At 42.4% G+C, this 25,446-nt stretch overlaps 2 protein-coding genes across 3 annotated transcripts in view; one reads left to right on the top strand and one right to left on the bottom strand.

Annotated features, from left to right (window-relative positions):
• The window catches only part of KAZN (kazrin, periplakin interacting protein), a 1,133,108-nt gene that overhangs the window by 80,972 nt on the left and 1,026,690 nt on the right, over positions 1-25,446 (top strand). The window lies entirely within an intron of this gene.
• LOC101287980 (mevalonate kinase-like) lies at positions 3,622-4,869 on the bottom strand. The gene has a single exon (XM_033433246.2). The coding sequence runs from the start codon at positions 4,867-4,869 to the stop codon at positions 3,991-3,993; it is 879 nt and encodes a 292-aa protein (XP_033289137.2). The 3' UTR covers positions 3,622-3,990.

Here is a 25,446-nt window from a genome sequence, read left to right as displayed (position 1 = left end):
ATAAGTGAATTTAGCTGGCTTGCTGGATACAATTAAATATATAAAAATTAATTTTATTTTTACACACTGGAAACAAATATAAGATAAAAATTTAAAATTCCTTTAAAGTGTGCCTTTAAAGTAGCATAAACTATTCAACACCTAGGAATAAATATAACCAAAGATATTATAAGACATCTACATGGAAAACCATAAAACTTTATGGAGAAAATTGTAAAAGGAGGAAGTCCTCAACTGTATTAAGTGATGTTGAGAGTTGAGTGAAATGTGGATTGTTAACCATTGGGTTTGACAATATGGAATTTGTGGTGACCTTGGGATGAACATTTTTAATGTAACAGGTTAGTTTCAGGGTAAAAGACTGATTCTCATACATTCAAAAGAGAATGGAAGGTGAGGATTTGGAGAGAACAGGAATGAACAACTCTCAGAGCAGTTTTTCCATAAAAGAGAGTAGATAAATAGGATAGTGGCTGGAGGGGACATTGGGTCAAGGATGGTCTTTGCTGAGTTCTCTTCTCTTCCTTTTTTGAAAATATAGGAGTGTGTCAGTATGTAGTAGAGAGGGAGTTGTAGATGAGATTCATGGTTTCTTCCCCAGGGTTCTGGGTTCTGTGTCAGCTGGAAATGCAAGTAGGCATCTAGTTCCATGTCTGCAACCATCTCATGATGTTGAAAAGCTTCTCTGAACACTGGTAGAGAAGTGAAGAGACTATTGTCCCCCAAGCACATGGAGTTAGTTCTCATTTCAGCTCTGGCTCAACCCCAGTTTGCTGTTAAATAATCACATCTCTAGCCCTGCCTAAGATCCTTCATTGACTCCGTATTTGTCCTGGGGATAAAGTCAAAACTGCCCAAGAATGGCTTACATGGTTCACGACTGTGTAGCCTCCACTCAGCAATTTCTACTTCACTAATACCATTTGGTGCTCCCTTCTGGCCTGCCTGGGGAAAGCAACTGTCCTGGTTTCTTAGGACTGAGGGACTTCACAGGATGTGAGGCTTTCAGTTTTAAAATTCTGAAAGTCTCAGGCAAACCAGATGAGTTGCTCACCTTGCACCATCTCCTCCCTTCACTCATGCCCAAATTCCTGAAAATCACTGACAATTTCCTGAATATACTTTACTGTCTCCTGACTTTGCACAACTGTAATTCTGTTGGAATACCAGCCCCTGTCTTTTTTCTTGGCTAAGTCTTCTTTTTCCCATTTATTTATTGAATTATTGAGTTATAATTAACATACAAATTATATTAGTTTCAGGTATAAGTAGTAATTTGGTATTTTTATATATTATGAAGTCCATCACCATATAAAGTTGTTACAATATTATTTATATTTTCTATGTGTACATTATTTTATAGCTAGAAATTTGTATCTCTTAGTCTCCTTTGCCTATTTCATCTGTTCCCTCCCCCACCCACCCAGCAACCACCAATTTGTTCTCTGTATCTGTGAAACTGTTTCTGTTTTGTTTTCTTTTTTAGATTCCACATATAAATGAAATCCAGTGGTATTTATTTTTCTCTGTCTGACTTATTTTGCTTAGTGTAATACACTCCAGGACCATCCATGTCAGTGTAAATGAGAAGATTTCATTCTTTTAATGGCTGAATAGTATTCCATTGCATATATACACCATATCTTCTTTATCTATTCATCTATTGATGGACATGTAGGTTGCTTCCATATCTTGGTTATTGAAAATAGTGCTGCAATGATCATAGGGGTACAAATATCTTTTTGAATTAGTGTTTTTGTTTTCTTTGGATAAATACCCAGAAGTGAAATTGCTGGATTATATTATAGTTCTAGTTTTAATTTCTTGAAGAATCTCTATAATATTTTCCATAGTAGCTGCACCAATTTACATTCCCACCAACCAGCCATGAGGGTTCCCTTTTCTCCACATCCTCACCAACACTTGTTGCTTCTTGTCTTTTTGATAATAGCCATTCTAACAGGTATGAGGTGATATCTCATTGTGGCTTTGACTTGTATTTCCCTGATGATTAGTGATGTTGAGCAACTTTTTACATAACTTTTGGACCTCTGTATGTCTTCTTTGGGAAAATGCCTATTCAGATCTTCTGCCCACTTTTTAATTGGATTGTTTGGGGTTTTTTGCTATTGAGTTGTATGAGTTCTTTATATATTTTGGATATCAATCCCTTAGTGGATGTATAGTTTGCATCTTCTCCCATTTGGTATGTTGCCTTTTCATTTGGTTGGTGTTTTTTTCCCACTGTGAAAAAGCTTTCTAGTTTAATGTAGTTCCCCTTGTTTATTTTGCTTTTGTTGCCCTTTCCTGAGGAGACATATCCAAAAAAGTATTGCTAAGACTGATGTCAAAACAAAACCCTGTTTTACAAGGTTACTTGTTTTCTTCAAGGAGTTTTATGGTTTCAGGCCTTACATTTAAGTCTTTAATCCATTTTGAATTTAGTTTTGTATATGGCATAAGAAAGTGGTCTAGTTTCATTCTTTTGCATATAGTTGTCTAATTTTCCCAACAGCATTTATTGAATAGACTGTCTTTTCCTCATTGTGTATTCTTGCTTCCTTTGTCATTGATTAATTGACCATACGAACATAGGTTTATTTCTGGACTCTCTGTTTGATGGAAGTTCCATCTATGTGTCTATTTTAGTGTCAGTACCATACTGTTTTGATTACTTTAACTTTGTAGTATAATTTTATGTCTGGGAGCATGATATCTCCAGCTTTGTTCCTTTTCAAGATTGCTTTGGCTATTCAGGGTCTTTCATGGTTCTATACCAATTTTAGAATTATTTTTTGTAGTTCTGTGAAAAATGCCATTGGTATTTTGATAGGGATTTCTTGAATCTGTAGATTGCTTTGGATACAATGGATATTTTAACAATACTGATTATTTAAATCCTTGAGCACAGTGCATCTTTTCATTTATTTGTGTTGTTTTCTATTTCTTTCCCCAGTGTCTTACAGTTTTCAGAGTACATGGTTAAATTTATACCTAGGTATTTTATTATTTTTGATGCAATTGTAAATGGGGTTGTTTTCTTTTCTTTTCTTTTTTTTAACTCAAGATATTTTTATTCCCCCTTTGCCATCTTTTCTGCAAACCCCTTGGGTTCAGACCGGAAGGAACTGCACATCCACCCTTCTAGATGTAGGCCAACCCTTGGGCTGCAGGGTAGAAGACAAAGACCACCACCCAGACACCCCCTAGGGGGACCCACAGTCTAGCTGGAGAGAACAGCCTGGGAAGGCTTCCTGGGGGAGGTGAGCAGAGGTGGAGGGAGGGAGAAGGCCCGTTGCTCTGGGAACCAGACCACTGCATCTGGGATCCAAGCAGCTCTGCCAGGGAATTTGTGGGTCTGTGGGCGCTTCAGGGAGGACAAGAAAGAGACCCTTGAGTCTCAGAGGACTCCACATGGCTCAAGAGAATGTTGTAGAACACGGACATGGCTTCTGGGCCGCCTGACTCACTCCAGGGACTGGGGGCATGGCCAGTGGGAGGGGCATCACAGAGGGGCTGGGGGCCTCCCAGTCAACATCAGGAGCTGGGTGCCCACTGCCGGCACAGAGGCCAACTCCAGTGCCCAGAATAATCTGAGAAGGGGCTTCGTGGTGGGGTGGTTTCATCTCAGAGGCCATCCAGGGCTTGCCGGACAGGGGCATCCAGGGAGGCGGCCATGTGGATGGAGACACCAGGGGCACTGATGCTGTTTTCCCAGCAGTCAGACCCACAGCTGGTCAGCACCTGCTTCATGGCCTCCACCTCTGGATGCTCCAGATATGGCCTGAGAAGCGTGATGCCACAGCCCCTGCCACCTGCGCCAGTGAGCTTGCTGTGCAGTCTGTGGGCCATGGTCACCTGGCACAGCCAGTCCAGCGAGGCATGGCCCACACCGAGGGCATTCAGATGGTGCTGGTTCATGTCAATGAGCTCCTCCAGCACGAGGCAGTGCTCTGGGGCCGGGGCCACTGCCATCTCCCCCAGCACCCGCTAGCATTCCAGGGAAATGGTGTCTATGGAGGTCAGGAAGGGAGCCATGATCTCTGGGAACTTCAGCAGCCTGCTCCTGATGCCGGCCACCAGGGCCTTGGTGCTCTGAGGGACTCTGGTGTTGATCAGCAGGATCTTCAGAGTTGGCGGCCTCTTTAAGGATGAAATCTTCCCTTGCTGGTATCGGAGCACTCCTCCCCAGGTGCTGACAGCGTTGTCCACTCCGGAGGGGTTCCCGTGAATCACCCCCCACCCCCGGAAGGCCCACTTGTTAATTAGTTCCAGGTTCTCCTTGGTCCACCTGCTGGCGGCCTCGCCATCCTTCAGCGGGTTTGGGATCTCCTTGCATGCTGTCAGGAGGGCAGCCGCCAAACACACGGAGTAGGTGGCACTGGAGCCGAGGCTGGCCCCGGTGGGCAGCTGCGACCACACGGTGACATCCAGGCTGGGCAGGGCTCTCTGACTCTGGCAGATGGACAGGTACAAGTAAAGGAAGGACAGCACAGCCAGGTGCTCATGGTCAGCACAGTCCTTGGGGAAGCCTGCCATCTCCTTCAGCTTCTCCACTTGCTCCGGGGTGAGTGCTGTCATGTCACCTTGCTTCAGAAAGCTGGTGTCCAGCATCTGAAGCTTGGCCACATCCCAGGCCCGCTTGATGCCAATGTTGGGTAAGTTGAGGCCCACTTTCCCATTGCTGTGGGGCTGAAGCCAGAGGAATGTTCTCAAGTTCAAGGCCACAGCCAGTGCTACCTTGCCATGGACCACGGCATGCTCTCCATGAAGGATGACTTTCCCTGGAGCAGACACTAGCGGACTTCTGACAACTCCTGGGAGTCCTGTCACCACAGGCCCTCTGCTCCCGAGCCCGAGTTGCTCCATGACTCCATCCCCAAGCTCGCGGGCGGCGGGGGGTAAGACTGGGGTTGTTTTCTTAATTTCTCTTTCTGATAGTTCATTGTTTTTTGTGAAACCTTTTGGGTTTTCTATATGTAGTATCACATCATCTGCAAATAGTGACAGTTTTACTTCTTCCTTTCCAATTTGTATGCCTTTTATTTCTTTTTCATACCTAATTGCTGTGGCTAGGACTTCCAATACTAGGTTTAATAAAAGTGGTGAGAGTGGGCATCCTTGTCTTCTTGTTCCTGATCTTAGAGGAAAAGCTTTCAGCTTTTCAGCATTGACTATTATATTAGTTGTGGGTTTGTCATATACGGCCTTTATTAGGTTCAGTTCTGTTCTCTATATACCTGCTTGTTGAGAGTTTTTTTAAATCATAAATGGATGTTGAAATTTGTCAAATCCCTTTTCTGCATCTATTGGGGTGGTCATATGATTGTTATCCTTTGTTTTGTTAATGTGGTGTATCACATTGATTTATTTATGGATGTCAAAACATTCTTGCATCCCTTGAATGAATCCCACTTGATCATGACGTATGATCCTTTTAATGTATTGTTGAATTTGGTTTGCAAATATTTTGATGAGAACTTTTGCATCTATATTCATCAGGGACATTGGCCTATAATTTTCTTTTTTTTTTTTCTTCATACTATTGTGGTAGGAAGAGGTGCTTGAGAAGATTTCAATCTTCTTAAATTTATGGTGACTTGTTTTGTGGCCTAGCATGTGATCTATTCTGGAGAATGTTCCATGTGCATTTGAAAAGAACATGTATTCTGCAGCTTTTAAATGGAATGTTTATATATATATATATATATATATATATGGAGAGAGAGAGAGAGAGAGAGGGAGGGAGGGAGGGCGGGAGGGAGGGAGGGAGAGAGAGAGGGAGTCCATCTAATATAATGTGTTGTTTAAGGCCAGTGTTTGCTTATTGATTTTCTGTCTGGATAATCTATCCATTGATGTAAGTGGAGTATTAAAGTCCCCTACTATTATTGTGTTATCAATTTCTCCCTTTATTTCTGATAATATTTACTTTTTATATCTAGAGGCTCCTATGTAGAGTGCATATTTCTCTGCCCTCTCATTTTGTTTGACCTTCATTTTATGTTTCTATAAATTAGGCAAAAAAGCTACTCTCCTGGTCTTGAAGGAGTGGCCTTGTAAGGAAGTGTCCCCTGTATAGACTGCTTGTAACTGGTGGCTTTGACAGTATGGCTGGGGCCGAAATGGGCCTGTGCCAGGGGAAGTCCCTTAGGGGCACCGTGCCTGAGGCCACTTTGGCAGAAGGCTGGAGCTGGAGTGGGTGTGGGCCAAGGGAAGTCCTGGAGGGACTCGAACAATGGTGCTCACTGGTACCTCCAATCCTGGAGAAGGCTCCTTGCCCATTTGGCAGAAACTCTAAGGTTAGTAAATGGATTTATTTCCCCTCTACTCTAGGTGCCCTTTAAACTGCTGTTTTCTCAGTGTCCCAGTGTGGGTGAGTCTGAGTTTAGCTCCTCAGCAATATCGCTCCTTACTGTAGGTCACTGAGTCAGAAGTGGGGTTCCTGTGGATACCATTCTCTGTCTTTCCTACACATTTCTATGTGGTCCTTCTACAGGCAGTAGCTATTCAGTCAGTCTTCAGGTTTTCTTCTGGAGGAATTGTTCTACATGTAGGTGTAGATTCAGTGTGTCCGTTGGAGGAGGTGAGCTCAGGGTTTTCCTATACTACCATCTCAGACCCTTCATGTGTCTCTTCTCTCTTAAAACTCTTTCCAAAGGCCACTCTTTCCAAGAAAGGCTTCCCTGTCCTCCCCCTACCCCTCTTCTGGTTTGGGTCTCCACTTGTATCCATAGCATTCTGGCCTTACACTTATCATAATTTTTATCAAACTGAATTGATAACATTTTTATCTCTCTGTTAGATTGCAGTCTCCATGAGTATAGGAGCTATGACTTTTAACTAATTTTGTTATCCTTAATGCTTAGCATGGTACCTAGCTTGTGATGACTAATAAATGCTTGTTGAATAAAAGAATGTATAAACAGGTATTATGATGGGTAGAAGAACCAAAAAACGTTACAGCTAGAAGAAGCCATGGAGCAGTAGCTCCCAAGCAAAGTGCAGTCCTACGGTTCTTCTTGGATGAGTTGCCAGAATTGAATCCATCTGTGAAATGTATATACTTACTTCATAGGATATTGTGAGGATAAAATGAATGAATAAGTGTGGAATTCTTAGGCTAGCTTTTGGTACATTTTAAGCGTTCTGGCTATCTGTTGGGTAATAAACCATGTGAGAGCATAGTGATCAAATTGTGTTATTATCTCTCTGGTTCTGGGGATTGGCTAGTCTGGGCAAATCTGGCTTGGTATCTCTAATGTGATTACAGTCAGACAGCAGCTGGAGCTGGGGTCCTCTTGAAGGATTCTTTACTCACATGTCTGGAGCCTGGGCTGGGAAGACTCCCATGACTGATGGTTGGAATAGCTGAGCTTATGGGGCATCTTTCTGTATATGTTGTATTTCCAGATGGTCTGTCTAGCATGGCAGCTGCTGGGTAGTCTTTATATATACTATATATACACTTAATACATAGCACCTAAAAGCTCCAAGAGTAGAGTTCCAAGAGAATCCATGGGAAGCTACCTGGCCTTTTATGGCCTAGTCCAAGCATTTTCAACAGAGGTGATATTGCTTTCTGGGGTCGAAAGTTGATTCATGAAAAGGTGTGAAAAACATTATTTTTTGTGTAAAAAAACACAGATATACATACAGTACAAGAACTATATTTGTGGAATTAAAATATTCTGGAGTTGGAAATGCAAGTAGGAGAAAATGTCTAAAAAGGCTTTCTAGGGGGAAAATAATGAATAAAAAAGGTTGAGAAAGAGGGCCCTGGCCTTAAAAGTCCCATAGTGTCATGTTAGCTATACTCTATTGGTGTCAGCAGTCAGAAACCTGCCCAGATTCAAGGGGAGTGACACAGATCTCCATCTCTTAAGGGGAGGAATGTCAGACGATTTGCTGCCCTATTTAAATCAGCCAGAGTAAACATTCTACACATTCCTGCAATTACGGAGTTCTGTCAAATGCAAAGTTGTACTAAGCAGAACAGTGAGGAGAGGGAATCTGTTGAAAGATAGAGTCAACTTGAACCTGTGATAAAGCAAGAGGTCTTGTTTATAGCACATGAGAATGCTCACCTCCCATGTACGGAGAAGGAGGGAGGCAGGGCAGCTAAGAGTCTCCACTGCTAGCCCTGTGGTCCAGAGTGGGCCCACGTGAAAGGATACAGTAACTCTGGAGGCTTTTACAGACACTGGGAGATGCTGTGACACGTTGCATTTGTGACTGTGTCATCATTATTGCTGACCCAAATATCCCTGTCTTAAACATTGTTGGGTAGGACATTCTTATTTTACAAATCAGAAAAATGACCTTGAGAATGAAAGCAGCTTGGCTGTTGTCACACACAGAGGCAGAGAGCTGTCACCCTGCTTTGCTAGGTTACCACTTTAATGTGAATTCCCACGTCTTGGAGAATAATTAGAGGAAGCGTTAATAACTGATTGACCTCAGTTGTTACTGTGCAAAGACCCAAAGCCTAGAGGGACTCCAGTGAACCAGGGCTGACTCCTGTTAAGGGAGAGAGCCTTGGGCTCTGCTTAGGTGACTGTGCATGTGCTTCCGCTAAGGGCAGGCTGTTTTGGATTGCCCATCTCATGGGTACCTTCTTTTCTTCTCTTGACACCTTGGCACACTCATTTATCTTTTCTCTCAGCCCTTACAAAACTCATGCCTTTTCATTTTTTATTTCAAAAGCAACACATTTTCATTTTTGGACCCTTCCTTTCCTTTTCAAAACGTCAAGGGGAGTGTGGATCTAAGACATGGGGGCAGAAGATGGGGGTGGCAAGGAGAGGGAAGCTCTTATACTTATCAACTCAAGCTTGGTCCAACCTCAGTAAATTTGGGGAGTGATGGTAGAAATGACTTGTCCTGGGCTGCCTGCTATATATATCAGGTAGCCCAGTAAGCCTCAAGAAAAGGGGCAATGGGCTGTTCTTTACTGGGCTCATCAACAGAAATGGCCGTATTTCTCTCACATGTCAAGGATGGAAGCATGTCAGAGCAGCTTGAGCATTCATAAATTCATCGTTTACCTAAATAATTCCACTTCTTGAAATGTCTTCTAAGAAAGGAATGAGAGAGGTGGAGAAATATAATTTTGCAGGGATGTTCATCCCAGTGTGGAAGCAGTCTAACCTTTCAACTATTGAGAGTTTGTTACATAATTGTGGTGAAAATATAAGAGGAGGGCTTCCCTGGTGGCGCAGTGGTTGGGAGTCTGCCTGCCGATGCAGGGGACACGGGTTCGTGCCCCAGTCCGGGAAGATCCCACATGCCACGGAGCAGCTGGGCCCGTGAGCCATGGCCGCTGAGCCTGCGCGTCCGGAGCCTGTGCTCCACAACGGGAGAGGCCACAACAGTGAGAGGCCCGCGTACTGCAAAAAAAAAAAAAAAAAAAAAAAAAAAAAATATATATATATATATATATGTATATGAGGAAATACTAGGAAGGGATAGAGTCTGTCTTATTTTTATGCACAATGACCACCACAACGCATGGCATATAATAAGCCTACAATAAACTTTTTTTGGTAAAAGTCTCATTGAGATCTAATTCATACACCATACAATTTACCCGTTTAAAGAATACAACAGTTTTTAGCATATTCATAGTTATAGTCAGTAATCATTTTTAGAACATTTTCCTCACTCCAGAATGAAGCCCTATATCCATTAATAAGAGTTACTCCCCATTTCCCTTTAACTGCCAAGTCCTAGGAAACTAATCTGCTTTTTGTCTCTATAGATTTGCCTATCCTGGACATTTAATATAAGTGGGATGATTCAATATGTGATCCTTTGTGACTAGCTTCTTTCAGTTAGCATAATGCGTTCAAGGTTCATCTGTGTGGTACCATAAATCAGTATTTCATTCCTTTTTATTGCCAAATAATATCGCATTGTTTCTGCTTTTTGGCTAATATGAATGATGCTGCTATGAACATTCATGTACAAGTTTTTGTATGGACATGTGTTTTTATTTCTCTTGGAATATATTTTTAGGAGTGGAATTCTTAGGTTATACGGTAACTCTGTTTCAACTTTTGGGAAATACCAAACTGTTTTCCAAAGTGGCCAGACCATTTTACATTCCCAGCAGCAACGTATGAGTGTTCCCAGTTTCTCCACATCCTTGCCATACAATAAATATTTGTTGAATAAAACAATAATATGGAAAATTTATCATGATATAAAATTATAAAACTGTAAAAGGTACTATAATTGTATTTTTTTTCTTTTATAAATTTGTGTTAGGAAGAAAGCTTGTAAGAAATATAATAGGTTATTTCTGGTTTGATGAGATTAGGAGTAATTAAAATTTTCATTGTCATAGTCACATGTTCTAATGTGCTGCCATGAACAAATGCTGCTTTTAAAATAAGAAAAAATATTTTACAAAATGGTGTTGGTCAGTAGGAAGTTGTATCAGAGAGGAGGAAAAACTGTCTCAAGGATATGTTGCTTGTATTGAATTGCATTCATCTCCTCCTGTTTTTGGTTGACTGGAGGATTCAGTGACTCAGTTGGGGGTGTACAGCAGTCAATGTTCTTGGTTGCAAACAATAGAAATCAACTGCGGTTAAGCAGAAAAGGAATGTGTTGGAAGGCTATCGACTGGTTTGCAGAAGGCTGGAGATCCAAGCTGAGGAAAACGAGCCAAGGAGGAAGGTAGAACCAGTACACCACAGAGGAAGAAAGTGTGGGCCACTGGGGCCCTCACATCTGGACAGCACTGCTGGGACACTGGGTTTCTCCCCATGCAGACTCATGCTGCCGTGTCATGGGACTTGTGAATCTGCTACAGCCCTGTGATTAATGTCCCTTTGGTTTTTTCCTCAACCCTGAGAGCAGTCAGTTGACCAAGCTTAGGTCACGTACCCATGCCACAACTGCTAGGAAGCCAGGAGAGGACTATCGCCCACTGACCTATAGAAGAAAGGAAGTGTTCTTCCACAGCCTTAGGTGTGCCCCTGCTTCCTATCTCCTGAGGGATTTCTCTCAACAGAAGGATGCTTGGGCCCTCAGCAGGCAGAATTACATTGACTTTTGTATCAATGTAGTCCAGATTGCAATGTCACAGTCATAAGCATTTGGCAAGAAAGGACATTGTTGTTTCTTGTATGGGGGGAGAAAGACCAGACCGCCAAATTATTCATATTTCAGCAGGAAATACTAGAGATAAAAATGCCTTTTGATGCTATATTAGTCAGGGTGAGTAATGCTAGCTGCTGTTACATACAGCTCCAAAGTCATGGTTCTTTAACACATGAAGATTTTATTTCTTGCTTAAATCAAGAGTCCAGATAGGTGTTCAACAGGCAGCTTTCCCAGTGGTCATGCAGGGCCTGGGCTTCTTTCATCTTATGGCTCTGCTCACTCCAAGGAAATCCTTTCTAGGACCTCCCTGGATCCCCTGGATGTGCAGACAGTGAAAGAAGAGAAAGCACATGGAGCATCACCCAGGAGGTTTCAGGGCTCAAGTCAGGAAGTTGGGACCTCACTTCTCCCTACATTCCATTGGCTAGAACTCAGTCATATGGTCTCTAATTTCAAGGAAGGCTGGGAAATGCAGTCCAGCTGTGTGGCTAAAATGGCAAGGAAATGGGCTTGGTAAGCATGTAGCCAGGCTCTGCCAGAAGTCCTTTATTCATAAAAGAAAGCAAAAGTAGCTTTTGTCAAAATCTACTGCAGTGATTCTTAGCATGTTTTGGGTCACCAGCCCCTTTGAGAATGTGTTAAACTCCCTACCCTAGAAAGTATACTTATGAAACATTTTGCAGACAAAATGAATTAAGGCTACTCCTGCAATTTGGACAAAATGAATTAAGGCTACTCCTGCAATTTGGGGGTCCCCAGGTGAAGAGCCCTTAGTATATGTGGTAAGCAGAGATCAAGTTGATATTTCTTGAGTACGTACTATGTGCAAAGCACATTTCTGGGTATTGTGGGGTCATACTGCTAAACTAGATAAAGTACCTGACCTAGAGGGGCTCTCATTCCTCAGGTGGAATCAGAGAAAGACATATCACCTAGACCAGGTATGCTAACTGCTCTGCAGAGGCTTCAGGCATCAGTGTACATAGCTGTAGATCAATATAGAAGCAGTTCTTCAGGGTTGGGTTACAAAGTAGAAATGAGACCAGCCATTCATTCATTCATCCATTTCTTTGTTTATTCAGTTCCTACTCTATTCTGGGCACTATTTTAAGTGGTTAGGATGAAGCAGTGAATAGGAGAAGCAAGATTCTCTTCTCAGGGATGCTTACATTGTAGTTGGGAAGACAGGGGCTCCAGGGGGAGATACTAGTAAAGAAATAAAAGTTTAAGTCACCCAGTAACCATAGACCGCTGGTGAACTCATCCAGCACCTAGACTCATCTCTGATTCCAAGGAGAAGGATTAGAAGGCAACACTGCCTGCTTAGAGGCCAGTATGGCTGACCTAGACTTCATGACCACTTTGGCCACCATCCTTGGAGAGGACCTGGCAGAGCTGGGCCAGCCCTAAGCAGGGCATGCCTAGCCAGATCAAATGACTGGAACCATCTGAGGCTTTTCCCTGGTAAGAAAAACCACTCAAATGAGAAACTACAGAGAGGGCATTACAGATATGACATTGCCAATAATGAGATGTGAAGCTGAAAGGAACTTTTCTAAACTATCATTAATAAAAAACAAAGTTCACTTCAGATGAAGGCCTTGGAAGTTTCTTATAAAACTAAGCATGCATGTACTCTTTGACCCAGAAATTCCACTTAGGTATCCACTCAAGTAAAATGAAAACATGTGTCTACGAAAAGACTTGAGTAAGAATGTTTATGGAAGCTTTTTTCATAACAGCCACAAATTGGAAACAGCTCAGGTGTCCATCAACAAGAGAATGGATAAACAAATTGTGGTGTATTTATACAAAGGAATGCTTCTCAGTACTAAGAGGAAACACATCCCTGATGCAGACAACAATGTGAATAAATCTCATAAACATTCTGAGTGAAAAAAAGCCAGATGCAAAGGAAAATGTACTGTATGATTTGCTGTTTATCACGCTCTGGACTGGTGAAGCTCATCTGTGGTAGAAAAAAAGTTCAAAGAGTTGTGGGGGCACAGCTCTGGAGAAGTGGGGGCAGGGATTGATGAGAAGGGACTGGAGGGAACTTTCTGAGTGTTGGTAATGTTCTATATCTTGTTAGGGGTTTGGGTTTCACAGATGTGTGCATTTGTCAAAACTCAGGATGGTAAACTTAAGATTTGTGTATTTCATTTTACGTACATTTTACCTCAAAAGAAAAAAGCAAGCCCTTAACTCAAGTTAATGACATGCATACTGAAGTGTTGGGAGTAAAGTGTACTGATGTCTGCAACTTTGAAGTGTGTAAAAAATAGGGAGATGGATGGACAAACAGATAGATATGTGATAAAGCAAGTATAGTAAAATGTTAATTCTGGAATCAAAGAGGAGGGTATATGAGTGTTTACAGTCCTTTCAACTTGTATGTTTGAATATTTTCATAATAAAATTTTGGAAAGAAAACTATTATTGCTAAATAATAAACCATTCAGAGACTTGGTGACTTAAAACAATTATTATTCCTCACAGTTCTGTGGTTTGATCGGATGGTTTTACTGCTTCATGAGATGTTGGCTGGGTTATTGAGATGGCTGGAAGGTCCAGAGTAGTCTCATTTATCTGATATTGGGGCTGGCCATCAGATGGGAGCTCAGCCTTGGTTCTCCCCATGTGGACCTCTCCAACCGGCTACCTGACCTTCCTCACAGTATGCCGCCTGGGTTCCAAGTGGGAAGTCCCTGGGTTCCAAGTGGGAAGTCCCTGGGTTCCAAGTGGGAAGTCCCTGGGTTCCAAGTGGGAAGTCCCTGGAGGAAGGAAGCAGGAACTGCCAGTTTTCTTTAGGCCTGGATTGGGAAACAGTGTAAATTTTTGCTGCGTCCTCATTCAAGGGGAGGGAAAATAGAGTCCACCCAATGGGAGGAGTGACAAAAATTCACAGCCATCTTGAATCTACCAACATTTTTTGGAGCAGCTCTTTTGTAGGACAGATTGTGTTATTTTTGTGTTCTCATTATGAAAATAGTATAAGACTACTATCAAATGTGGAGTTAGTCAAAGAGAACGTAGTCACACTCTATAGGATGAAATGATTATGGAGGTATGTTAGGAAGTTAGCTGATAACAGTATTATCATGTTATTTTTCAGATTTTTATGACTTTGTGACATTTGCGTTATTTGCCAGCTTTTGAGAATGTTTGTAATTATTATGATTTCTTTTTTCGTTCTAAACAAATATTTACTGTTAATCTCATTTGAATTTGTAATTTTAAATTCTTTTTCCTTCAAAGGCCTCCAAATTATATATGTTTCACACAACACAAACTTGGATTCTTCTCTGAATAAGAGTAAAATATAATTTTATCTTTGCTATAGGTCAGCTATACATTCTCTGCCCTAGGTCTATGGCTTATATCAGAGTATGTTAACAGCATCACAAGTAGACACAATTCATGCCTTTTCTAGTTGGGTTGCCTCATTGGGGGCATTTCCTTTCTTCAGGTAGTGAATTTTCTTGTTTGAATTACTAGTGCTTTATTCCAGGCTCATGGCTTAGAATAAGTTTTGGTTTCAGACCAAAGCACTGGAAGATAGCTTAGAGGTGCTAGGACCTTACCTTCAGGTTTGCCTGGGACTGTGCTGGTTTATACGTATTCCAGTGTGAGCGTGTTATTTCTCCTCCCCAGTGTCATGGTTTGGACAATAAGTATATAGTACCTCTACGCATGGAACTTTCTTCAGAAGTGGAGTTACCTTAATCCAGGGGATGGCTCAGAGGTACCTGCTTGCTTCAGCCTTTGAACCGTAGGTCCATATGTATATTTTTCAGCTTGAGTGAATGTACAGTTTTGCTTGTATGTGCCCTTTTAGGGTAGCAGGTTCTTTCAAAGAGTTAACGCCCATTCTGCTAAATGGTTATTTACAATTTCTGTTAATCTGTTTAATGTTGATTTTATTGCATTTAAGGTAAATCACATTTCAGAAATAATTACCACCCATTTAATTAGCATTTCGTGTATATTTTTGCTGCTTTTCTGATCCTTTCATTTTAAAGTCTTTAAAATGAGTAATACTGTTAACTTCAAAATTGAGGTGAGTCAGTGGACTGTGCTGAGGACAGTGTAATGGCAATGACAGTGATGAATTCACCAGGGTGGAAACTGAGGCAGAGAGTGGTTGGGTAGCTCACCTCAGATTCCATAGGCGTGGTAGAGTTGGGCAGTGAGGGCAAAGTTGGCATCTGCCTTATTCTCAGTAAAAGAAGATTTTAACTACTTTGATGCTATGAAGTGTTTTGGGGGGTAGTATATTAAAACGAAGGGTTTCCAATTCTTTATAGTACCTTTGAGATTTTCCTATCTAACCCTCCCATTTTACAGATGGGAAAACTGAAGTACAGTTACTACTGGAAGCTCAGCAACATAGGGTTTGAATTGTACATCCCGGAGTTTATTCATGAAGAAAGGGGGAAGAGCAGAGTGTGTTCCAGAGTAAAGTTGTGCCAGTGAACAAGGGAGACTCAGGTAGATGTGGTTTGTGTCTATACATGTGTTCATGGTATATGGGGGAGGGGAGGGAGTAAAGAAGCAAGAACAGGGAAGACTAGTTAACGTGCTTATTTAATGCATCCTATGAAATCACTGGTGTGCTGGTAAATGTTACCAGCTCTTGGTGGGAGAAGTGGTGGGGGTAGGGAAGGAGGAGGGCCTGAATGGTAACATTTGCCAATTTCCATGCTGTAAATACTCTCATTGTGATGGATTTTATGCTACCGGTGTGATGTTGCTGAACATGGGGTCAGGAAATTGCATTTTTTTTTTTTTTTTTTTTTTTGCGGTACGCGGGCCTCTCACTGCTGTGGCCTCTCCCGTTGCGGAGCACAGGCTCTGGACGCGCAGGCTCAGCGGCCATGGCTCAGCGGCCTAGCCGCTCCGTGGCATGTGGGATCTTCCCAGACCGGGGCACGAACCCGTGTCCCCTGCATCAGCAGGCGGACTCTCAACCACTGTGCCACCAGGGAAGCCCAGGAAATTGCATTTTTACCACGCAGATAAAATAAATGTATTGATAAATAACCTCGAGAACAAAGATAACAGTAACATGTAGTAAAATAGTTAGGAAGTAATACATTTTGAGTATGTATTACCTTTGTTTTGATGTAATTTCTTAAACAGCAAGTTTATATCATTATCTTTAACTATGGGCTCACAGAATTCTTGAACATGTAATAATTACAATCTGGTAAGAGCCGGCTACAGGAAACCACGGCAGGAAATTGTGTTTTCCTGATGTCACAGAACAGGAGTTTCTTCAGCCTCTTGACAGCATGTACCTGGAAAGGTGGAAAACCATAGTGGTACCACATTTTATTTTGGAATGGACCATTTGATCCTGCTAGTAGCAGGATACAACTGGGCATCTGAGGGAGATGAATTTTGTTGTGTTTAATGTGGAGCAAATATTCTTTCCCCCTGTACTTTCTGAGAGGTCAGCTGTTTCTTTTTTTTTCTTTTTTTTTTTTTTTGCGGTACGCGGGCCTCTCACCACTGTGGCCCCTTCCGCCGCAGAGCACAGGCTCCAGACGCGCAGGCTCAGCGGCCATGGCCCCTGGGCCCAGCCGCTCCGCGGCATGCGGTTTCCTCCCGGACCGGGGCACGAACCCGCGTCCCCTGCATCGGCAGGCAGACTCTCAACCACTGCGCCACCAGGGAAGCCCTGTTTCTTACTCTAGTTGTTCTTGGGGTTTGGCTGAGAAAAGGTGATGGCTAATTGTTTACACCTGGGACAGTGGGGCTATTTCTCTTCTGGGAACTCCCCTCCCCCAATTTCCTTCAGCAAATGCCATGGTTGACTTGTTTCTCTTTCCAGTTTTTTTTTCCCTGTGTGTACTCTCAGCCCCAACCAACGTGAACCATGGGCACGGATAGCAGTGTATCTCATCCCCACCCCTCTGTGCCTTACTCAGGCTGTCCTCTCTTCCTGGATGCCTTTTTTTCCATTATATCCACCCTCCCTACTACCAACCAGCTAACTCCTACTGTCCCCAGCCAGCTTCTATTCATTCTTATCTATGAATTTAGCACCTATAGGATAACTTCCCAATAGTCCCAGGCTTGACTTTTGTTTCAGAACAAGCCCACTTTCTACACTCCATGGAAAATATTTGTTGTCTCTCTAGTAGGCTGTAGACACCCCCAAACGCTTGGGTTGTGTCCTTTATAATTGTTTCTAGGGCATAGTACAGCACGTCACTGTACACAGTAGGAGATCCATAAATACTGCCGAATTTGAGAATCTTTTTTTCTCACCAAGGTTATTCTCTTCCCAAGTCGCCTCTGCCATTCCAATGTACACAGCCTGACATTGGGAGTCTCAGAAATCTCCTATCTTTACTCTCCTCTTTGGGTATCAATTCTTAGTCTCTGAAAAGAAATTCTCTTCCCTTCAGTGGTGAGACGTAGGAGGGGAGAGGTGATTTCCTGAAAGTGGTGGCTCCAAAGCATACCTTTCACTGAAAGGTCATTCCTGAACGCTGACTGCTGTTAGCCAAATCAACCTGCCTTAAGATAACGTCGCTGGGAATTAAAAGATTGCAGTTTCCAGAATTATGCCTCTCTATTAGAGACAAATTGTCCAAGTAGGTAAAAGGAAAACCTCCAGGAAGGGCTCTGAGCTCTTGGGGAAGGTGAAGAACAGGGAAGTAATGAGCAGTTACTTTGCTGATGCTGCCTCCTGATTGGAGGTGGGCAAAATGGTCATCAGAGGCCTTCTCCTGAGCATGCAGGAGGAGACAAATCAGCTCATCTCCTCTGTACTTCTGTATAAGTTCAGAACTGGCAGAGTGTGGTCCTCAGGTGGTTTTCAAGGGTCAAATGAGAATGGTTTTTATTTATTTTTCTTTTTGAGTTTGGACCTGGAATTCTCCATCATTCTCTCTCTCCTCAGCTCCCAAAGCTGAAACCACAGTGTGATAGGGTCTGTAACAGGTCTACCAAATATTATAGTTCCCTTCCTGAGGTGCTCCTCTGCCCCAGTGATGTCAGGCCTGACCGTGTGATTTGCTTTGGTCAAGGCAACGTGAGTAGAAGTAACTTGTGCCACGTCAGAGAACAAGCTTTAGGGGCCAGCGTCCCAAATGAAGGCTGTGCCAGCAGCCTGGGTCTCAGATTGAACAGCGTGGGATGGAGCTGTTGTTGAGCTAGGGGTGACATGTGACGTAAATGAGAATGATATCCTTATGCTTGTAAGTGCCTGTGACGTGGGGGTTGTTTGTTACTGCAGCAAATCTTATCTTAGGCTGATTGATATACAGAGTCAGTTAAAGGAATTTCCAGATTACCAGATTTCCTAAAGAAAGGAAGGGAGGGAACTTAAAAAAAAAAAAGCTTTAGTCAACATTAACTTATTCAATGTTTAGTTTAGAGATAGATTAATTATTACATAATAAATAAACATTTCCACTTGATGAATTATCTCTAACCTGGCATTATCGTTTCTGTTTCTAAAGGTAAGTTGATTGGTAGTTGGTATGGTGATGTGGTCATTTCTTTTTTTTTTGGTTGTTCCGCACAGCTTGCGGGATCTTTTTTTAAAAAAAATTTTATTGGAGTATAGTTGATTTACTATATATATATATATATATATATATATATATGTATATGTATATCTTAACTCTTTTTTAGATTCCTTTCCCGTATAGGCCATTATACGGTATTGACTAGAGTTCCCTGGGCTATACAGTAGGTCCTTATTAGTTATCTATTTTATAGCTTGTGGGATCTTAGTTCCCTGGCCAGGGTTCAAACCTCTGCCCCTGCAGTAGAAGCACAGAGTTCTAACCACTGGACTGTCAGGGAATTCCCGATCTGGTCATTCTTTGAATGAGTGTATCAAGTGTCTACTCTCATCCGAACACTGTGTTAGGTGCTGGACAGAACAGACAAGTCCTGGTCCTCACAGAGCCTTCACTTTTGTTGGGTTAGGCAAGTAAAAACAAAATAAAGGACCAAATATAAACATGGTAATTTTTGAAAGTGATTAGATTACAAGAGCAGTAAAGCAGAATAAAGTAATAGGGAGTAACTGTGAGGGCAAGGGAAGGGCATGGGGCCACTCGAGAACATTTGGGTTCATCGTGTGGATGTATCTCTCTTTACAGAGAAATTGAACTGATAGGTACAAATGACTTTTTTTTCTTTTTAATGGAGTCACAGTTTTACATAAATCCCTTTACTAAAAGAACGGGAGAATTTAAAGCTGAGAACCATTTTATTTTACAAATGATTCTTTTTGTGTTGTAAACATTCACCTAATTTGTCTGAAGTTCAGTCTGAATCTTATCCATAAAATGACTCCATTCCAGGGACTTCGCTGGTGGCGCAGCGGTTAAGAATCCGCCTGCCAGTGCAGGGGACACGGGTTTGATCCCTGGTCCGGGAGGATCCCACATGCCGCAGAGCAACTAAGCCCATGCACCACAACTGCTGAGCCCACACGCCTAGAGCCCATGATCCGCAACAGGAGAAGCCACCGTAATGAGAAGCCCACACACCGCAATGAAGAGTAGCCCCCCACCCCTTGCTGCAACTAGAGAAAGTCCACGCGCAGCAATGGGCAGCAGCCATAAATAAATAAAGAAATAGACAGATAGATAGATAGATAAATAAAAAAAATAAATCTATATAAAAAAAGTGACTCCATTCCAGGTCGAAGAGAGCTCTTTCTGGATGGCATTGGGAAGGACTTGGTTTCTGAAGTAACCAGGGAAACCCCGTGGCAGGGCAGTTAACTTTAATTTTTTTTTTTTTTTTTTTGCCCCGGACGCGCAGGCTCAACGGCCATGGCTCGCGGGCCCAGCCACTCCATGGCATGTGGGATCCTCCCAGACCGGGGCACAAACCCGTGTCCCCTGCATCGGCAGATGGACTCTCAACCACTGTGCCACCAGGGAAGCCCCACTTAACTTTAATTTGTTTCCAGAAAGTGAGACCCACGTGTTCTATGAAGCTCTGATCCAGGACATTCCATTTTCTGATAGCAGGGCTCCCCTGTGGACAGAGTCTGCCACCTGCCTCCAACGAGGCTAAGGTGAGCTCACAGTACTGATGGTCACAGTCACAAAAGCACACCAACTAGCTTTTATGTTTTCAAATTCAACAAAGCTAACAAAACCAGAAAAGGAGAGAAGAATGGTCACATCCATCAAAAGTTAACCCATATCTTTTACGACCATGCTACTGTCCAACGAGAATCAGAAAATGTCAAAATTAGAAGACACAAAGCTCATCATTTTACAGTTGTGGGAACTAAGACCAAAAGAGATTAATATGAATTGTCTGAGTTGGTTCGTTCATTCATTCATTCAACAAATACTCACTGAACACCAAGTCACTTGGAGCTGGACACTGAACTGGACCCTGTGTTGATAAGAGAGGACACGACTGTGTCAAAACAAATAGTCTTTGTTCCTAGGAAGTTTACAGTGTGGAGAGTCTAGGGGAGGTGAGAGCTGTGAAGGAAAGACAGATAGTTCTATGAGTTCTGCTTATCCCCAAATAGCCTGATCTGGTCTGGGGGGCAGTGGCCAGGGAAGAAGTCCCTGAGGAGATGGCCCTCCAGCGGAGGTCTGAAGGAGGAGTAAGTTTTAACAAGGAGAAGGACATGTAAAGAGGATGCCTCAAGGCAGGGGGCAGAGCACCTACAAAGGAACTCTGGTGATGGGAGTGTGGTGTGCTCAAGAAACTGAAGGTAATTGAGATTGAAGAGTCGAGGGCCAGGGACACAACATTTCTAAGGGGAGGGACTCAGTCGTGGGCACAGTGAGAACTTCAAAGGAGGGAGTGACATAACTGAATTTTCTTTTAGAAAAGAACATGCTTCCTGGGAATAGAACAGCACTCACTGCCTACAGTAACGATCCTCAGGAAACGTACAGCAGGTATCATACTTCATGGTGAAATAGTGAAAGACTTTCCCTTTGAGACTAGGAATAAAATAAGGATTTCCCTCATAACTACTTTTTGTAAGTCCTAGATAGTGTCATAAGGATAGAAAAAGAAATAAAAATCATGGTGATTAGGAAAAAGAAGACCTGTTACTATTTGCAGGTGAAAACGATTGTCTATGTAGAAAATCCAAAAGAATCTACCCACAAATTATTAGAACTAATATACAAACTTGGCAAGGTTATTGGCTACAAGGGCACTATGAAAAATTTGTTTTAAAATGCTGGAGAGGGTGTGGAGAAAAGGGAATCCTCCTATACTGCCAGTGGGAATGTAGGCTGGTGCAGCCACTATGGAGAACAGTATGGAGGTTCCTCAGAAAACGAAAAATAGAATTACCATATGATCCAGTGATTCCCATCCCTGGGCATATATCCTGACAAAACTATAATTGAAAAAGATACATGCACTCCTATGTTCATGGCAGCATTATTCACAATAGCCAAGACATGGAAGCAACCTAAATGTCCATCGACAGATGAATGGACAAAGAAGATGTGGTACATATATACAGTGGAATACTATTCAGCCATAAAAAAGAATGAAATTATGCCATTTGCAGCAACATGGATGGACCTAGAGATTATCATACTAAGTGAAGTAAGTCAGAAAGAGAAAGACAAATACTGTATGATGTCACTTGTATGTAGAATCTAAAATATGACACAAATGAACCTATCTATGAAGCAGAAACAGACTCACAGACATGGAGAGCAGACTAGTTGTTGCCAAGGGGGAGGGAGTGTGGGGGAGGAATGGAGTGGGAATTTGATGTTAGTAGATGCAAATTATTACATTTAGAATGGATGGACAACAAGGTCTTACTGTATAGTACAGGGAACTATATTCAATGTCCTGAGATAAACCATAATGGAAAAGCACATAAAAAAGGATGTGTATATAAGTATAACTGAGTCACTTTGCTGTACAGCAGGAATTAACACAACATTGTGAATCAACTATACTACAAAAATTTTATCATGTTTGTGGATCAGAATATGCAGTACTGTAAAGACGTCAACTTTTCCTACATCTATAGATTCAATGCAGTCTCAGTCAAAACCCCTCACCTTTTTGGGGGTAGAAATTGATGAGATGATTCTAAAACTCTGTATGAAAATGGAAAGGGCTAAGATTAGTTAAGGCAATCTAGAAGAAGCAAAAATAGGTAAAGGGCTTATACTACTACATACCAAGACCTATTAAAACCTATAGTAATTAAGACAGTGTAGTACTGACACCTGGATGGACAAAAAAGACCAATGGAACAAAACAGAGAACCCAGAACTAGACTCGCACATATACAGTCACTTGACCTATAGGTGACACTGTAATATGGTGGTGGAATGATTTTTTGAAATGAATGTTGCGGGGTCAGTTGGATGATTCATGTGAAAAAAAGATGACAGGTGGATTGTAGACCTAATTAAGAAAGGCAATGCAAGCAAAAACAAAACAAAAAACCCCCAAAACTCAAAACTCTCCTAGAAGAAAATGTGGGAGAACAGCTTCATGATTTGGGGATGGGCAAAATCATTTTAAGTAGGGTACACAAAGCTTCAACCAGCAAGAAAATAAAATTGGTAGATTGGACTATGTTAAAATTAAGAGCTTCTGTTCTTCAACAGATACCACACAGGGAGTGAAAACACAGTCCATGAGATGAAAGAAGATGTTTGCAATGCATATATTTGCCAAAGGACTCATTTCCATAACATATAAAGACCCTTACAAATCAATAATTAAAAGGCAGGGCCTTGTGACCTCTCCCATGGCGGGGAACAGGCTCCGGGACGCGCAGGCCCAGCAGCCATGGCTCACAGGCCTAGCCGCTCCGCAGCATGTGGGATCTTCCCGGACCGGGGCACAAACCCGTGTCCCCTGCATCGGCAGGCGGACTCTCAACCACTGCGCCACCAGGGAAGCCCGTGAGCAAAGGATTATAACATTCACTTACAAAAGAGAACATCTAAATAGCTGTAAAACCATATGAAAAATGTTCAGCATTATTAAGAATCAGAGAAATGCGAATTAAAAGCACAATGATCTACAATCCTACCCCTATCAGAATGGCTACATTGCAAATGGCAGAGGGTATCTGTCACGGAAAAGAATGTGCAGATGAACCTATTTACAAAACAGAAATAGAGTCACAGATGTAGAAAACAAACTATGGTTAGCAAGGGGGAAAGGGGGGGTAGGGATAAATTGGGAGATTGGGATTGACACATACACACTACTATATATAAAATAGATAACTAATAAGAACCCACTGTATAGCACAGGGAAGTCTACTCAAGACTCTGTAATGACCTATATGGGAATAGAATGTAATAAAGAGTGGATATATGTGTATGTATAAGTGATTCACTTTGCTGTACAGCAGAAACTAACACAGCATTGTAAATCAACTATACTCCAAGAAAAATTAATTTCAAAAAAAGAATGTGCAGTAACCAGAGCCATGAGACGCTGCTGGTAGGAGTGTAAGTTGGTACAACTATTTTGGAAAACTATTCGGCAGTGTCTACAAACGTTGAACATATTCCCACACTATGACCCGGCACTTCTGCTCCTGTGTGTAGACACACCCATCAGAAATGCCTGCATATGTTTGCCAAAATGCATATATGTAAATACCAGAGCATTTACATTGTTCCAAAAAAGCACAATGTAAATACCAGCACTATTCAGATTCGCACTAAGCTGGAAACAACCCAAGTATCTATCAACAGGAAAAGAAAGAAATAGATGGTAGTATATTCAGATAACGGAATACTACAAGGAGGGTGTGGCTGGCTGGAAGAGGCACAGTGGGGGTTTTCTAGGGGATCTGGGGGTGATCTGCTTCTTGATCTGGGCGCTGGCTTTGTGGGTATGTTCACTTGGTGGATGCTCAGGAAGCTGTACCCTTATGATCATTTTGTGCATAATGTACTTGAATAAAAATTTCACTTTAAAACAGCAACAAACGTAATTACTGCAGAGCAGAGAAGATAGTAGAGTGAGTAGCCAGGATGTGGAGTGCTCGGCAGCTCTTGCAAGAGTCCAGGCACAAGGCCAAGCTGATGGTGGTTGAGAACTAGTTAGAGAAATAGTAAAATAGGTTCTGGGGGAGTGAAGGAGAAAACCACGAGGACTTGATAATGGATTGGCTGAGGCAGGATGCATGAGAGGTGGGTGTCAGGGTTGACTCTCAGGTTCCAGCTGGGGTAACAAGATGGAGAGTGTTTCCCCAGAGGAAAGGGGAGCATTGAAGGGGGGCCGGATTATTGGGCAGGGTGTCTGGGGAGATGAAGAGTGTATGTTTGGAGCTGAGGTTCCAAAGAGATATACAAATAAACTCATTGTATAGACAGTGGGTATGTAGGTCTGGAGTCCAGAGGAAAGGCCAGGATTGTTTATAAACAGAACTCTAAGAAATAGAACTTGAACTGAATCTTTTGGATAAAGATACCAATTATTCATATACCAGGTACCACTGGGCTAAATGCTTTACCTGTAAAATCTTGTTCAGTTCCCATGTCCATGGTCTTACTGTGAGTGTGCCGTGTTCCCAAAGAGCAAGGTGAGGTTAAGCAAATTGCCGACACATTGAGCTTTAGGAAGGGGTAGGAGGAAGGATGATGGGGATTTTTAGGTTTAGATCTTTTGACTTAAGTTCTGGGTGTTGCTGCTGAATCATGATGCTCCTGTGGGTGGATTCACGGGTCCGTAGTGTCATGGACCTCAGATGAGAAAACAAGGGCAGGTGCAGCATTCCCATTAAAAGAAATCTTCAAGGAAAAACTACACGTGTCCGTCTGTCAGACTGGGAAGGAGCTCAGAGGTTTGAACTCTGTGACTGTCCCAGATCAGATTTAGAAGATAAACTCTCCATGTTCAGACCTAGTTAAGCCACCCATCGCTAAGTGACCTTGGGCAAATCGTTTAACTTATCCATGCCTGTGTGAGTTCTTTATTGCTGCATAAAAAACCCCACCACAGCTTAGTGGCTTAAAATAGCACACATCTATCATCTCACAGTTCTTGTGGGGCAGGAATCCAGTCTCTGCTGAGCTGGGTCTTCTGCTCAGGGTCTCTCCCAGGCTGCAGTGAAGGGATTAGCTGGGGCTGGGGTCTCATCTGAGGCTTGTCTGGGGAAGGATCTGCTTTCAACTCACATGGTTGTTGGCAGAATTCAGACCTCTGTAGAATATGGGATTGAGGGCCTCAGCTCCTTGCTGGCTGTCAGTTGGAGGTCACCCTAGTTCCTTGTGATATAGGTCTCTCTGTACAATGGTTTGTTTTGTCAAAGCTGGCAAGGAAGAGTCAATAAAGAGTGTCTCCTAGCAAGATGGAAGTTATAATCCTAAGTAACAT

The sequence above is a fragment of the Orcinus orca genome, chromosome 1 (assembly GCF_937001465.1).
Source record: "Orcinus orca chromosome 1, mOrcOrc1.1, whole genome shotgun sequence".
NCBI lineage: Eukaryota > Metazoa > Chordata > Mammalia > Artiodactyla > Delphinidae > Orcinus > Orcinus orca.
Note: the sequence above shows the minus strand (reverse complement) of the source record. Positions and strands in the feature narration are given on the sequence as shown.